Here is a 14,840-nt window from a genome sequence, read left to right as displayed (position 1 = left end):
CAGGTCTTCTCCCACCGAGCAGCTGCCTCAAACCCTCCACCAGCCTTTGGGCTGGCCCCCAAATACTTCCTCACACACCACCACAACCCCTTGCCTGCCTAACAAACCTTCCCAAATGGATGGCTTAAAAGAACGGCCGTGTGAAAAAAAACAAAAAAGAACAGCCATGGGTTTGCTCCTGATTCCATGCGTCAGGAATCCAAGCAGAGCTCAGCTCTGCCGTATAGTGTCCTCAAGGGTCTCGGGAAGTTGCCTACCGTGGACCGTTCAGAAAGGAAGAGCCAGGATGCCTTCTCCACCTACCTAGCTATCATGTCATGATGCTGCCCTGATAAGCGACCAAGGCAAACACTCCACCTCTCCAAAGCCCAACCCTGGAAGTCACACAGGATCACTCTGTCACATTCCATTCTACTGCTGACAACAATAGGCTCTTGGTGCGTAAGTCGCCTTGTAAAAGGATGCGAACCCTGCAGAACCCAGAAAGCACCCTAGAGGTCGGGTTGGGGTGAATTTGGAGGGCAGGAGCAGCAGCAGGAAGGGTGAGACCAGCCAGCACTGGGCCTGTCACTGGGTTTTTAACCATAGTCAGAGCAAGAAATTGTTGACACCTGATTCTGACTCCCTTGACTTTGAAATGTCTAGAGAGAGAACTAGATTAGGCTGAGCTGCATGACTCTGAAGAGGGGGTTAAAACAGGCCCCCAGGGCTAGGTCTCTGGAGACTGGTGTCATGACTAAAGCTGCCTAATGTCAGAGGACACAAGGTCAACATTATCCAAACATGTTAAAGGGATATTATTCCTTGATCCTTATTATGAGATTTTGCATGGTTATTAGGTTAAGCACACAACATGGGCTTTGGCTTTTGAGGGCCGTTAACTCTAAGCTCTTAATCTCCCGTCATTCTCTAGACTCTAACAAAGAATGGTGCGGTATACTGTTGAGTCAGTCCTAACTCATAACATCCTTCTGTGACAGAATAAAATTGTCCCCGGAGTGTTCCCTAAGCTGTAGTGCTTATGGGAGCAGATTGTCAGGTCTTGTTTCCCATGGAGCGGCTGGTGGATTTGAACCACCAACCTTCTGAGCAGCCAAGCGATTTAATCATTGCACTGCCGGGACTCCTTAAGTTAAAAATAATAAGTCACATAAGTACATGAAAGGAGTAGCTACTTTAAGCAGGCCTTACCATTTAAGATAGTCAGCCCCCTAATACTGAAGGGTCGTTTTAAAAGGAATTGTAGCAGAGAAACAACCTGGGCATGCACCATCAGGTTGGCCAAGCTCTTCGGGAAATATCAATAGCCAAGGGACCCAGCATCGTCGAGAGCTGCTTGTCACCAGCATACAGCCAAAGATGCCTTCTGATGCCATGGAGACAGTGGAACAGTGCATCATCTAGAGCAGGGGTCCTCAAACTTTTTAAACAGGGGGCCAGTTCACTGTCTCTCAGACTGTTGGAGGGCCGGACTATAGTTTAAAAAAACTATGAACAAATTCCTATGCACACTGGACAAGTCTGCTGCTGAGCAGGACAGGCAGTGGTGGCAAAAACACCCGGCGGGCCGCATGTGGCCTGTAGGCCATAGTTTGAGACCCCCTGGTCTAGAATTTGCCCTTAATCCGGTGTTACAGACACAAGAGAATGTCAGACACCAGGTAGGACGTGTACCCTGCCCAGTGAATGGATTGGACGGAGGATGGTGGGGATTTTGTTCCGCAGCATTATGGGTGGACTAACTGCTGATGAGGGCCGGGGATCTACCTCCGAAGAGCAATCCCAGCCAATTCCTGAGGGCTAAGTCGGAGTCCCATCTCCCCATCTCTTGCGCCAGCCCAGACTCCACGCAGGAACACAGCCCCCAGGACTGCGCTTCGAGATGTGCAGAAATCTGTGAAGAGCATTCATTTTTCGATTAGAGAAGTAAGTTGTTTGCCTTCATCTATCGTGGCCAAACGTTCTCTCTTCAATTCAGAGTCTCTCACTGGCGGTCCCTCTCAATGCAAAGAGCGCCATCAGAAGATACCTTTGCGCTTCGATTGACGTGACTTTGGGTGCGTTAGGTATATGGCGGCTATTGTCGTTAGCACTGCCCCGAGTACAGCGCCGGGTGGCGCTGGACCTGGTACAGTCGGGTGTCTGCAGAACTGCACCACAGCGGGCCCTTGGAGTGGAGGAGCGCTTTTTGCTTTTTTAGCAGCTGTGAGCTTCATATTTACCATGACCTTGTTGAAATGATTATTATTTTCCAATCTCTGCCTTCCATAAAAAGATATTATTTAGCCAGAATTTTGGGCCTAATGTAATATAAACAGAGATTCTCTCATTCATTCTCTCTCCCTCTCTCTCTCTCACACACACACACACACACACACACACAGTTTGTGTTTCTTTCTTTTCTCTTTTTCCTTCAGGAAAAGAAGAAAGCAGTGCCCATAAAGTCACATTATTGGAGGGAAGGAGAATGATGTGTTCTGGGGCACCAGGTCAGGAAGACCAAGCAAGGTTTAAAGATTCAAAACAATAGCATTTAGCATGAAATCCACTTTTCATCATCCTTACGCAGCCATCAGAATGAAGAAAGACAGTGTCCAACGGTGGCAGTAGTTTGGTAGCAGGAGAATTAGAAGTAAAGGTACTAGTGCCTGAGGGGTGGGTCATGAATTAATAATTGCTATGTGGCGGATGAGCCCGTCAGAAGAGCTGAAAATGAGGAAGTTGCCTCGCAGAGCGCTATCAATCACTCAGTGACCATAACTTCCAGTAATTAGTGTATTTTATGGGCCTGTGCTTCAGTGGCTCGAAAGCGCATATGCTCCAGTCACAGCTAAACTTGGCTGGAGTGATATTCTAGGATGATTTATCCCCCTGCTGCACTGGGATATAACCCGATATTAGGTGAAGATTGTGAACTAAGCTGCAATAAAGTGTAAGTTTAGGTACAGTTTGCCCAGGTTGAGACCCCAATGTATCATGCTTCTCAGCAATTCATGAGCAGGCTACCGCAAGCCATCATTTCTAACAGTGAGCCCAATAAAGCAATTAAAGGACCAGCATTGGGATATTGTACTTGTGAATTACTGTTGCCCTCTTCCCATTTAAGTGTCCACTGTAATAAGCCCATTTCTAATTAAAAAAAAAACTCGCCGCGCTATTAGAAACATTTATTTGTAACGCTGTCTTTTCGCCAATATGATGAGTAATTTGTGGGGTGGAAGGCAGGACCTCATGACTGATGGAGAAGCGTGTTATGGCGTGGTTGAGTTCTTTCTTTTTGCTGCCCTGTTTGGGTTCCTGAAGTGGAAAGAGATTTCCTTCTCATGGCTGGGTGCTGGTGAGGATGGGTAGTTCTTTTCTCAGGGGGACACATGTGAGGGAGCATGCCTGCTGATGGGTACTGCCCACTCAGGCCCTTTCAACCTACCGCAAGCATGTTACCTGAAGCTCTCAGGAGCCCTGGGACAGACATCATGAGGTATTTGCAGCCAGTTCACCCGCTGCACGAGAAGCCCCCGAGCCTTTGCAGACGGGGCCCTGGAGGGCCCAGAGTTCTTTGTGATTTCACAAGTTTGGCCACCAACTTACTGTATGACCTTGGGTGCCTCCGCTGGGCTATAATTCTGTTTGTTAAAGAAACCCTGAGTTTGTAGGAGAGTGTTATCTGGCAATGACTATGCAGTGAATCAGGAATCACATGTGTGGCCCCTCAGTATTCCTTTTGGAGTGAGCTGTGCCCTTGAATGGCTCTCAGTGAGAGGGTGCGTCCCACCAACTGCAGCCCAAAGGCAGTGTGTGCTGTGGTGTTCCGGCTACATTCATTAGCCCATCTTTAATTTCCACGGCATTAGAATACCGTGCAAGTTAAGCACTAACGGTAAAACAAACTAATTGTCTTTAATTAAAGTGAATTAGGTTTTGATTTTAATATATTTGACGCACTGAGAACTGATCACGGGGAGGGTCCCAAAGGTTATTAGGACATATTTCTGTTGGGCCTGATGGTGTCAGTAATAACCCTCTTCCTCGCAGTTCTGGGCATGAACAAATATGTCACTTCATCAGTCTCTGTTACTCGCACTTATGCCCCTCCGCAGGGGTTGCAGATTCCACAAGTTACCAGCTAATGGCCTTGTGCATTAAACAGGGAAGCTTCCCTCACTCCAAGGCCTTCCAAGGCTTTGTTCTTAAGCCCTAGACACTTCGGAGTGCAGCTGCAAACTATAGGCAGAAGATTAAATTAATTTGTAACTCTATATATTTTTTTGGTCCTGCATTACTCAATTCTGCACACTTAATTGAAACCCTACTTCAAGACGCTTTGTGTTTCTGCGTTCTTTGTTGTCAGTTAACCTCAGAAGCCCTTTAACACTGGTGAATTGCTGTGATCGCCTTCAGACTTGTTCCTTGTTCTCCTCTCCTTTTCAAAGACACCAGTAAGAGGACAGTGAAATTGATACACCGGGGAAGTAAAAATCATGGGTATTTAATATTTATTATGGTTCTTCCCCAGCATCGTTTCGGAGGCTCTAGACTTCCTCCCTCGGACGGGTCTAGGATGAAATCTCAGCGAGGGAATTTTACGTAGCCCAGTAGTTACGTTGGGATGTTTTTGTTTTTCAAAGTTTCCCTCCGTCTGAGTGTTCCAAAGTGGCCGCTCCAGCACTGTGAGCTTAACCCCAGCACAAGGCTTAACTTGGGTGCCCGATCTAAATGCAAAACCCTTAGCTGGAAATTGAATTGTGTGAAATGTGCGCAGGGTAATTAAGAACAAATTTTAGAACATTTCAGACTATAAAGTCCTCCTTCAGCTAGATCATGGGCCATATTGAAAATGCTTATTTTCAATTTGCAGTTATGTCGAGAAACATAGACTGTGTCTAAAATTGAGAATTAAAAAAAGGCCAGCGTTCTCCAGTTTCACTGCAAGTTAGAAACCACTCCCACGACACGCTCAACACGCTGCGCGGGAGACCCCGTCACCCAGAGGTGTCCTGGCTGTGGGTCCCGCCTTGCTCTGGGGCGGCAGTGTATGTTTCTCATTACCACTTGGGATTTCACACCAGTAATGATCCGTATTGCCAATTCCACATATGGCCACTGTCGCGGCTTTGGGGATGAGAGGTGAGCAGGGTCTCGATTTCTTCCCATGTTTTGTTAAAATGCAGAGGTTGCTATCATCCGATTGTTACCTCCCATGCACTCGTCACAGTCATGTAGATGACGGGGAGTCCAAAGGTTCACGGGAAACTCCCATTCTCTTTTCTTTCTGTTTCTTCTCCCCGATTTTTTGAAGCCCCACGGAGATATACACCACTCCATGTCTCCCTGTATGGAGATGTATATGGAAGCGTGTGCTCACACGTGTGTTGTGTAAATGCACACATTCGACATTCCCAAACGCTGGCAGCTCAAGCGCATGTCAGAGCTTAGGGTTGGACAAGCCAAGCATAGCTCCGGGCCTGACAGGGAAAGAGCGCTGGTTTCCTGAACTGGTAAATGATGCTTTTGGACCATTCTTTTTCTGTCTTGCATGTCAAGACTCCCTTGCAACTAACAGAACGCTCAGCATTTTGCTGGATTGTACAAGTATTCCGCATTAGAAGCACTCGTTTACTTAACATTAAGAGAATCCTTGCCCTCCCCCACCTCCCCTCCCTCCCTCCCCCCCAAGTAAATAAAGCTTTTCTAAATTTTTTACAATGTGTCCCCATCCCCTCCTGGGAGGGGAAAGGATGTGAGAGTCATTTGATGAATTGCTGAAGCTTATGCAGGCCCACATTTTTCAATATACCTTTTTAAAAAATTGGACCTGAGCAGCCCTCTTTAAATGCTGCTTTTGTCAAGAGAGCCGCGGTTTCTATTGGCCGAGCCCTAATCTGTTTGCTTTGTTTCTGTTCATTTTTCCCTTTCCTCTCTCTAACTGTTAACCTATTTATAAATCTACATCTACATACAAAGGTCATTGGTTGGCTGAACTTAAACCATTTTATTCAGTAAATTTAATTAAGAAAATACAGTGCAACTCATAAGCAAATGAGTTTTTTCCTAGTTTTAAACCAAACCACCCTCTTGAGTGCTGATTGCCTTGCCCGACCCCTGGTGATACAGAAACAGGCAAAATTAAAAAGGACATTAAAGCTTCATTAAATCTGAAACACATTTAGTACAGTGACATATCTGCAGGCCATTTCAGAGAAGATTACATACTCTCTTTTGTAAGTTTCCTAATTTATAATACCTTGACAATAAAAACTGGGGAAATGCAAGTAGATTAATAGACCACTCGGAGTAAAAGATGCAGAATGGCCCCAGGTTCATCTGTCTCGGAGACGTCCTCTGAGAGCGTGTCTGCTCCCTCGTCCCCACAGGGTGCTGTGTTTATTTGGGCTTGGGACAGCCTCGTGGAGAACTGGAACTTCACGCAGCCGTGTCTGCTAAGCGCCCTTTTCCTCTGTGCCTTGTCTTGATAGAACTTGATGAAAGGGTTCCAGGGTCTGGCTATCTATTTCCTTCTACTTTGCCACAAGACAGATCGTGGCAAAAAGAAACTCTGCGACTGCCTCAGACTCAGGACTGAGACGTCCATTGCAAGCAGCTCCCTCTCCCGGGGCCTTCCAAGGACTGCGCTTGGTGCAGCTTAGCAGTGCCATTGTCTGTCGTCACTGGTGCCCACCTGGAACCCCGGCCCACTGCTGGAGGAGCAGCACCGTGATGCCATCCTGGGAGAGGGAAGTGCTTGTCAAGAGACTGACCAGTCAGGGACTAGGGACTCTTCTCTGCCCGCTAACTCCAGAGAAGTCAGACATGGAAGATGTCTTCGAAGTAGGGCTCCCAGGAGCGTAGTGGACAGGTCCGACTGAGGTCCCACGGGATGTCAGGGAAGCACACAGAAAGCAGCCAGTCCCAGACGGATGGGTTCCCAAGGTCGGGCACCACCATCTGTCCCCAAGCAGCGACAGAGAGAGTCAGAGAGGCCCCCAGCTGCACAGCATGCACTGAATTTTCTCTGTTGCCTTCCATGGTGGCTTCTCACAAGAGTCCATGCCTAGCGCAGTTGTGCCAGAGCTGAAACCAAGGAGCCGAGTGCACATTCCCAGCTCAGTGGTGGCCTGGGTGGCATCTCTGTAGAAGCAGGATGATAACTTCATCGTGGCTTTGTGTTGCCGTGGGAATACTCTTTCACTGTCTCTATAGGCCTTCACTTTTTCATTACTCAGTTCTTTACCCCCCAGATACCAAAGGTCCAGCCAGAGGTGGCACTGACCTTCCAGTTTAGATCTTGATTGTCTGTGTGTGGGCACGTCAGCCCTCTGGACAGAATTCATCCATGGTCCCTGGTGACATGTTCAATTTGGTACCCAAGCGGATGACACAACCCCCGGAGAAGAGCCAGTAGTCCTTAGGCTGTCACTGTCTCTCTCAGGTAGGAAACCCACCTTGTCAGTGGTCTTCTAACTCCAAAGGGAAGTGCTGGCAAGACTCATGATCCACAAATCAATGTCATGATAGGTTTCCGGTGAGCTGACACTGTGTGTCAGGTCAGCACAGACTGGTACAGACCCATTGTGTCAGTCTGGGTAGACTAGAGAAGCAAATCCACGGACGCACATATGTGTATAAGGGAGAGGTTTATATGCAAGAACAATTGAACATTGAGGAAACATCCCAGCCCAGTCAAGATCAAGTTCATAAGCCCGAGTTTAGCCCATATGTCTGACAGCAATTCATAAAGTCATCCAGACTCACGAAACACATGCTATGATGCCGATTGCAGAACGATCACAGGTCAGTGGGTAGAAAGTCTTTGGATCCAGTGGCATGTAAGCATCTCAGTGCTGGCAGGGGTCTGTCTCTATGTGGCTTCTCTGGCTTCAGAGGTCTTGTCAGCAGCCATGTCTCCCAGGGAGTAGCAGAGAAAGGAGGAAGTACCCGATTCCCCAGAATTCTCAGGAAAAGGCCATGACCACAGAAGTCTCATTGGCTGTCTCCAGATTGACAGCCTAGACTCCACCTCTACACTCTCAATCCTTAACTTGACACCAGATTAGATGACTACCTCACCCATTGTCCACGAATTCCTGCCCTGTTAAGCCACAGCCGTCCTCCTCAGTCTGTGTGTGGACTCGCGTTGGTTTAGACCCACACTGTATTTACAAAATAGAGACTTATATTAAAGAGGCGCGTGTGAATGGGAGAGCTGAGTTCCCCTTTCCTGATTAAGATCATTACAAAGAAAACATGTATAACCTTACAAAACCGTGGGGGACATTTTGTTTGGAAACGCCACCCCACCTAGAGATGTTTTCGCTGTTTGTACCAAGAGGCATGAACGGTATCCACCAAGTGAAGTAGCACTAGTATAATTTGTATATTAGTATAACTTCACATATTGAAAATTAATGATCTCTGAGTAGAGAAAGTATACAAACGAAGTAATGAAGCTTACCAGGTATAACAAAGCATACATTTGTATATATACATCCAAATGAGTATTGGCCTTTCAGCGTAGTCACCTTCAAGATTACCTTGCAGTTGCGGTTGTTCTAACTGCTTTGGGAACGTTCAAAATTAACCTCACTCAGAACCCGCAGCAAGTGGCAAAATCTTTACCTTTTGAGGGTTGCTGGGGGTTTGGAGCAATACCCAAAAGCTAGTCTACAGAAAATTTCCCTGAGCAACAAGCTGAGGAAGTGGGATTTTTTTCTTAAGTCTAAAAATAAGATGTAATTCTCATAAAGTAGTCCTTCTCCCTAAATGATTCCAAGCACAATTACGCACGAGGAACGCAAACATGTTGGAGCTGTGTCAGTGTCTATGGAATAAATGTGCAACTTCTCAAGATCTAGAAAGGCCATGTGATATGCTGGGAAGATTCGGGATTCAATTACGTCAAGTCTTAGATTCAGGTCCTCTGGCCAAGGGACCCAGGTCCTAATCTGTGAAATGGATTGATGGTCTCACGGATCCAGGCCAGTGTGGTTTCCTGATGCCGTGACTCCACTTTGAAAGTAGTCACAGGTTCACACAAAGGATTTGGGGGCAGAGTGGGGCCACACGATGCACATGTTTGCCAGTTTTTCTTTAAGTTCTGGTGTGCTCATTAAATTTGAGGTAGTCGCTTGCTGTCAAGTGACATAATGCCCCCGGTGAAATAATTTTACGTTTTCAGGTGAGAATCCCCAAACCAAAAGACTGGCACGCAAGCACACTGCCGGAGTCAGAGCAGAGCTGTGTCCCCATCTCAGCCGGAGCCCCTCAGGCCGCATGCACCCTTTCGCAGTGGCCCCCTCCTCGGAGCGGTGGGGGCTCTAGCAAAGGGTGAAAACGCGTCACATTTTTCAACTTTAAACTGTGGCCTCTCCCCAGATCCTGAAACCTCGTGTGTGCATTTGTAATAAACATGTTTTTAAAAGCTACAGCGCTACAGGCTAGGAACTGTGTTCCCCAACCGTCTCTCGCAGTTTTACACCTCCACCTAGACGAAGCCGTCACACACGTGTCAGTGTCAATAATGCCCGTAGAACGGAGAATATTCCTAAGAGAAATCACAAGGATAATTTCTAGTTGTTGCAATGAGAACATTGTCATCGGGGTTGCCATGTTGCCCATTGCAAAGGTCCATTCTAAATACAGCTCTTAATGTAATGTAATTACAGCAATAATTTAGTCCATGCATTCGAGGTTGTGAGCCTTTTCGTATTTGCTGGAGACCGTTCTGAAATTTAGTGCTTGTCTGTCTTAAGGAGATCTGCTCTGCATGCAAATCTATAACTAGACAAATATTATTTCCTTTCCCAGCTTGCTCTTGGGAGGTTTCCATATCCTCAGGTAAGATTGTTCATTACTGCCGTTTGCCACTGTGACATTCATTCCTATGTATGAAGGTGCAGGGAGCAATTGTGAACATTGGCGCCACAGACAAATAAATCTGTCCTGTTAAATTGAAAAGTGGTATCTTAAAGGAGTCTTTTAGAAGTCTCTATTGATTTTTGATTTTTTTAAACACCAGGTTTTCCCCTCTTTGTGAGAGGGCGAGCGCCATCATCACGCTGGTCTTTTGTGCGATAGCAGGGAGCGTCTCCTCACCCTGGCCCAGGGCCCTGCGCTCCCACGGAGGCCGGGGAGAGGCGCCCCCTCTCCTTGATAGAGCCTGCCAGCTCAGGGATTCCATCGAAATTATTTGAATTAAAGGATTATGATGGAGTGTGGAGAAGGAGAAAAACTAACGGAGGCCCTTCTTTTTGCCAATAAGCAAAGAGGGCCCCCAGATTCATGCAGGTGTGATTTCGAGCAGATCTTTTATTAAAATGTGGCTCACTCCTCTGCGCATCTCTGAGCAAATGAACTGTGCATTTTCTCAGCATTGCCTGCCATAATCCTGGTCATTTAAGGTGCCCACCATCATTTCTTTCAGATTGTTATTGAAGAAGGGTGCTAGCACTTAAACGATAAAGCCGTTTTGTGATTTGACGATGATCTCCTAGCCAACTGTCTGGGGGTGAAAAATGAATGAGGTGGCTGGTTCCCTCGGTGCTTTCCTGGCATCCTGGTCTGTACAGGCCAAAGTGCCTGCAGGCACGTCTGATTTAAAGGTGGTGTTGGTCTCTGCTCTTTAAGCATCTATTAACTTGCTATTATTATGCAAATAACTGTTATATTACACATACTAATTTATGCATGGTTAGATTATGCAGATGCATCACAAACATGGTTATTGAATAATAGGAGGGGGTTCCTTCTCTCTACCATCTTTATAAGCTGTTGGAAACAAATTCTCCTGACACCCATGTGGAAAGACCCTTCAATCAATGGAAATGTATCTTTTGTATCCTCTCTCTCACTCTCTCTTTAAACAGTTAAAGCTGTCAAATAAGTGGAAGAGCGATTGGCCAACTTGTTCGGTTCAAGAGCGTTAGGCGCACTTGTCAAGTCCGTGGGCTTCTTTGTTGCAACAGCCTCTGAGAGCTTGGCAGGCACGCAGGCATTTAGCGGGGTTTTAGTGGAGCCAGCCTTGCTGCTTAGCTCTAGGTAGCCCATCAAATTAAAATCACATTTTCGGGATTTACAGCTCATTAGAATATTTATCTTAGTGAGCCTCTCACTCTGTCAGTAATTTTTAAGCAATTCGCTGTTTAGCCCGTTTATGCGAATGCCTCCAAATTTTGAAAACGGGCAGAATAGGTCTCCCAACCATCTATAGCTTTTCTCTCAAGCAAGTGCTAGTAGAAAACTTGGGGGTGAGCTACTAAAGCCTGCCCGAGAACTCGGCCATGGCGCGGTGCCCCCTCTCCAGGGTAATCAATCAGGGAGGTATGGGTGGTGGGTCTAAGAATGGATTGCCGTTGCAGCTGACAAATGAAACGTGTGCAGGGTCTGCCACATGTGGGGAGAGGGTAGGCACCTTTGCAGTGCTGCTTCATGCGGGGCCAAGTCTGCATTCACCTGACCCTTCGGGGGGGCATGAGAAATTGCTCTTAGGGTGCAGCTCCCTCATTAGCACTAACCTTTACGTGGATAGGGCAGGGGATAGAATGTCGTCACCAAATGGGGGGTTTAATTTGAAACAAAAGCGGCTTTGATGTCGCCACGGCTATTCCCAGATCTCTCAACACCACCATGCTCTGTGACTGGAATGACCTTAGCGGTCTTGACTTTATATCACAGACTCAGGGCTGGGAAAGCCTGCTTTGCAACTTGTTTGCCTGCCATTTCCCCCGTTCTCAAAGAAGAGGTCCTTGAAGAAGAATGTATACCTTTAGACTGAACTTTCAACTGAATTAAGAAATAATCTCAATGGCCCATACCGCCTCATTCGAACCCCCCACCACTCAGTGAGGTAGGCCTTCTCACATAACTGGGCAAACAGAATAACAGGCCACTCACGACTGAACCACATACAGCTGCGTGGGTGCCAGCGAAATCCCATGTGTGCAGGAGTGACTCCTAGACTTTCAAGATTGGAGGAACTCTTCGACGTCACGGACTCAAACCTACCCATGACCTCCCAGAAAAGTGACCATCCCCCCTCAGCGTGAACACCCCAGCTCACAAGAAACAGTGCTGTCGAAGCAGTCAGCATTCAGCCAGTGTTCCACTCCCTGAGCTTGGCGCTGCCCCATCATGGGCTTGAGCACATGAAAGCTTCCTGAATAACCTGCAGATCCCATCTTGTAGAATCCCCTCAGTCGTCAGGATAGAAGACAGTCCCAGGGCATGGTCGGCACTGAACTCGCGTCCAAGTTTGGGCACCCGATCGCTTCATGAGTTAGTTGAGAAGCAGCGTGAGCCATTGGAAAGCAGTTCTGGGCCAAGGGGTCAACGCTTGGAGTGTGAGCCCATCTTTCCCATGAGCTCTCTGGTCATCTTAGGCCTCAATTCTCACTTCTGGGCACTTTCATAGCCCATGGGACATAAATCGCCCACCTGAAACATTTTTGGCTTCTCAGTTTTCTTGGGAAGTGGCTTTCCCTGTTGCGGTCCATGCGACTGCATGGTAGGGACCTGTACAAAGGCATGAATCGGAAGAAATGGGCCTCACTCCACCAGCCCTACCACTAGTCTGCCTGGAACATATGTGTTCCACATAGTTAGATAAAAATTCATATTATCTCAAAAAAGTTTCCGCAAACCTCCTATTTTAAAAACGAAAGGTATTAACAACAACAAGTCAAAGCTGAAATGAACTTGGTCTTGGAAGAGTGAGCTCCTCACAGCCTGAGTTTTCTTGTGTCTGATCCCTGCTCTCGTACCTGGTAAAGACAGGTATGCGGATCAATGAGATTGGGGCTGTGGGGAGAATTTAGAGAAGGCCTAAGGGGAGGGGAGAGGAAGGAAGGAAGGAAGGAAGGAAGGAAGGAAGGAAGGAAGGAAGGAAGGAAGGAAGGAAGGAAGGAAGGAGAGAGAAAGAAAGAAAGAAAGAAAGAGAATGCTAAGGGCCATTCTCCTGGCTGCAATGTTGTGCTGCAGTACAAATCTGAATTTGTAACCCTCAGCCAAAGGGGCGCTTTCGCACAGGCTTCACTCAGCAACCTGCCGGATGAAAGGAGCAGGCTGTGCAGTGAGCAGGGAGGAGAGGCCAGCGTCGAGGCGCGTCCTCACTCGGGCCCAATGTCAGCCTGGCTGACAGCATCGTTAGCAGTACCTCTTCATGCTGGTGACACAGGGTGTATCGGGTGGAAGTGCAGACACGCGAGGGGTGTTGGGAAGAGATTAGGGAGAGTCAGTGGCCCGGGACCAACATAAAGGTTAAAGGGTTGGGTTTTTGTTGAGATAATCATTCTATATGCATTTCATTGTTTGATGGGTTAGGTTTTTATTTACTTTCAGAAAGCACAATCCTTTGCGCCTGTCCTTTAAGGTCTTAAGGTTGCACAGCCTCCTTGCTGGCATGCAGGTTAGCACCATTGGAGAAAGGAAAAGGCAGGCCACTGCACACAGCCATCTGAATCTTATCTCCAGCCTTCTAAGAGGGAGAACAATGGCATCTTGGTTTCGCCCAGCACTCTTCCTACTGACCACTCCAGAGTGCTTTCATTTCTGTCCCAGTCCTTCCTGCGCGGAGTATAATTGATTGGTTCCAGGTGAGCAGGCTGAGGCTCAGAGAGGAGCATCCCCTTGGCTCGGTATGGTTAGGGGACAGTTAGGACTAGGACATGCAGGAACTAGACCAAGTGGCTGCCTCGGCATCTTCTGAGCCTGGTGGACTGTGCACCAGTGCTCACCTTCTCGGACAGCCCAGCAGCCTCTGCACCCTGGGGAGGCCTCGGGGCTGCATGAGAACGCGGAGTGTCCGAAGGCTGCGCCATTGTAGATGATGACAAGACCATTCCCCAGGGCCCCACTGCTGTTCTCACCATGCGTTCGGCAGAGTGACAGGGGATCCCAAGGGCCCCAAGAGCGCTCCCCAACCTCAGTGCCTTCAGACTCTAGTGAGTGTGGGGCATAACCTGGAAGGGGACTGCGGCAGAATGGCCTTTTTAAGCGCATTTTGCAGGCAGTGCCTCCATTTCTCAAACAATGTAGCTTTGCAAGGTGCCTGGGACCATGCACAGGCCTGGGTGAGGACCAGACCTGCGCCTAGTAGATCGTGCAACGCCAAGCTCAGTTGCCTTGAAAAGCCGTGATGGTGGACAATGGCTTGTTCGATGACACCTTAATTTAGGAGGAATTAAAAGGCTTGCCTGCTAAAAATCGCCATCCTTCCTTCAAAGTTTGCAGCAGTGCATGGCATCAGATGCTAGTTCGCACCATTGAGGACACCGGGGGGGTGGGGGTGGGGGTGGAATTTTAGTGAGTGAGAAGGCACGAGAAAGTACAGGCAACACAAGCACAAATGTATTTAAAGTACTTTTGCATGTATTAAAAAAATGTTCTTCTTCTTTTGGCTACAATTCCTGATCTTGGTTAATAAATTACATCAAAATGACCTGAAGTTAAAAAAAGAAAAAAGGGGGGAAATCTGAGCAAATAGTGCCCCTGGTATTGTAAAGCTTTGAATGTTTTCACACCCCATTAATTTATTACTTCTCTTTCTTCATCTTTAAATTTCATCTTTTTTTTTTTTTTCAAAAATTCCGGCTCCCCACTGCTGCAGTGATTTTCATCTTGTTGTTAATTTTCCCTGCTCCATATGGAGCTCCAGACATTTCACCTGGAGGCGGCACTAGATTTTGCTGTAGCGATCGTACTTCCGGAGGCCAAAACTGTCATTTAGGGTTCCGGGTGCATCTGTCTGCGCCAGGCTTTTCCCTGGCATGGGAGAGTGTGATAACAAATTGGATGCACCTGAGATTCGGATGATTAGTGTGTTTTGTGAATCTCCACGACTTGTAAGCAGC

At 47.4% G+C, this 14,840-nt stretch overlaps 1 protein-coding gene across 2 annotated transcripts in view; it reads left to right on the top strand.

The window, feature by feature from the left end:
* The window catches only part of MAP2K5 (mitogen-activated protein kinase kinase 5), a 288,293-nt gene that overhangs the window by 189,342 nt on the left and 84,111 nt on the right, over positions 1–14,840 (top strand). The window contains exon 17 of one of the 2 annotated variants that reach the window (XM_075535635.1): positions 9,802–9,831. The exons of the other annotated variant lie outside the window; for it this stretch is intronic. Coding sequence (XP_075391750.1) covers positions 9,802–9,831 — 30 coding nt within the window. The remainder of the gene's footprint in view (positions 1–9,801; positions 9,832–14,840) is intronic. 2 annotated transcript variants of the gene reach the window in all.

Source organism: Tenrec ecaudatus, chromosome 17, assembly GCF_050624435.1.
Source record: "Tenrec ecaudatus isolate mTenEca1 chromosome 17, mTenEca1.hap1, whole genome shotgun sequence".
NCBI classification, from domain to species: Eukaryota; Metazoa; Chordata; class Mammalia; order Afrosoricida; family Tenrecidae; genus Tenrec; species Tenrec ecaudatus.
The sequence above is the reverse complement of the archived record's forward strand: the minus strand, read 5'-3'. Positions and strand labels throughout refer to the sequence as shown.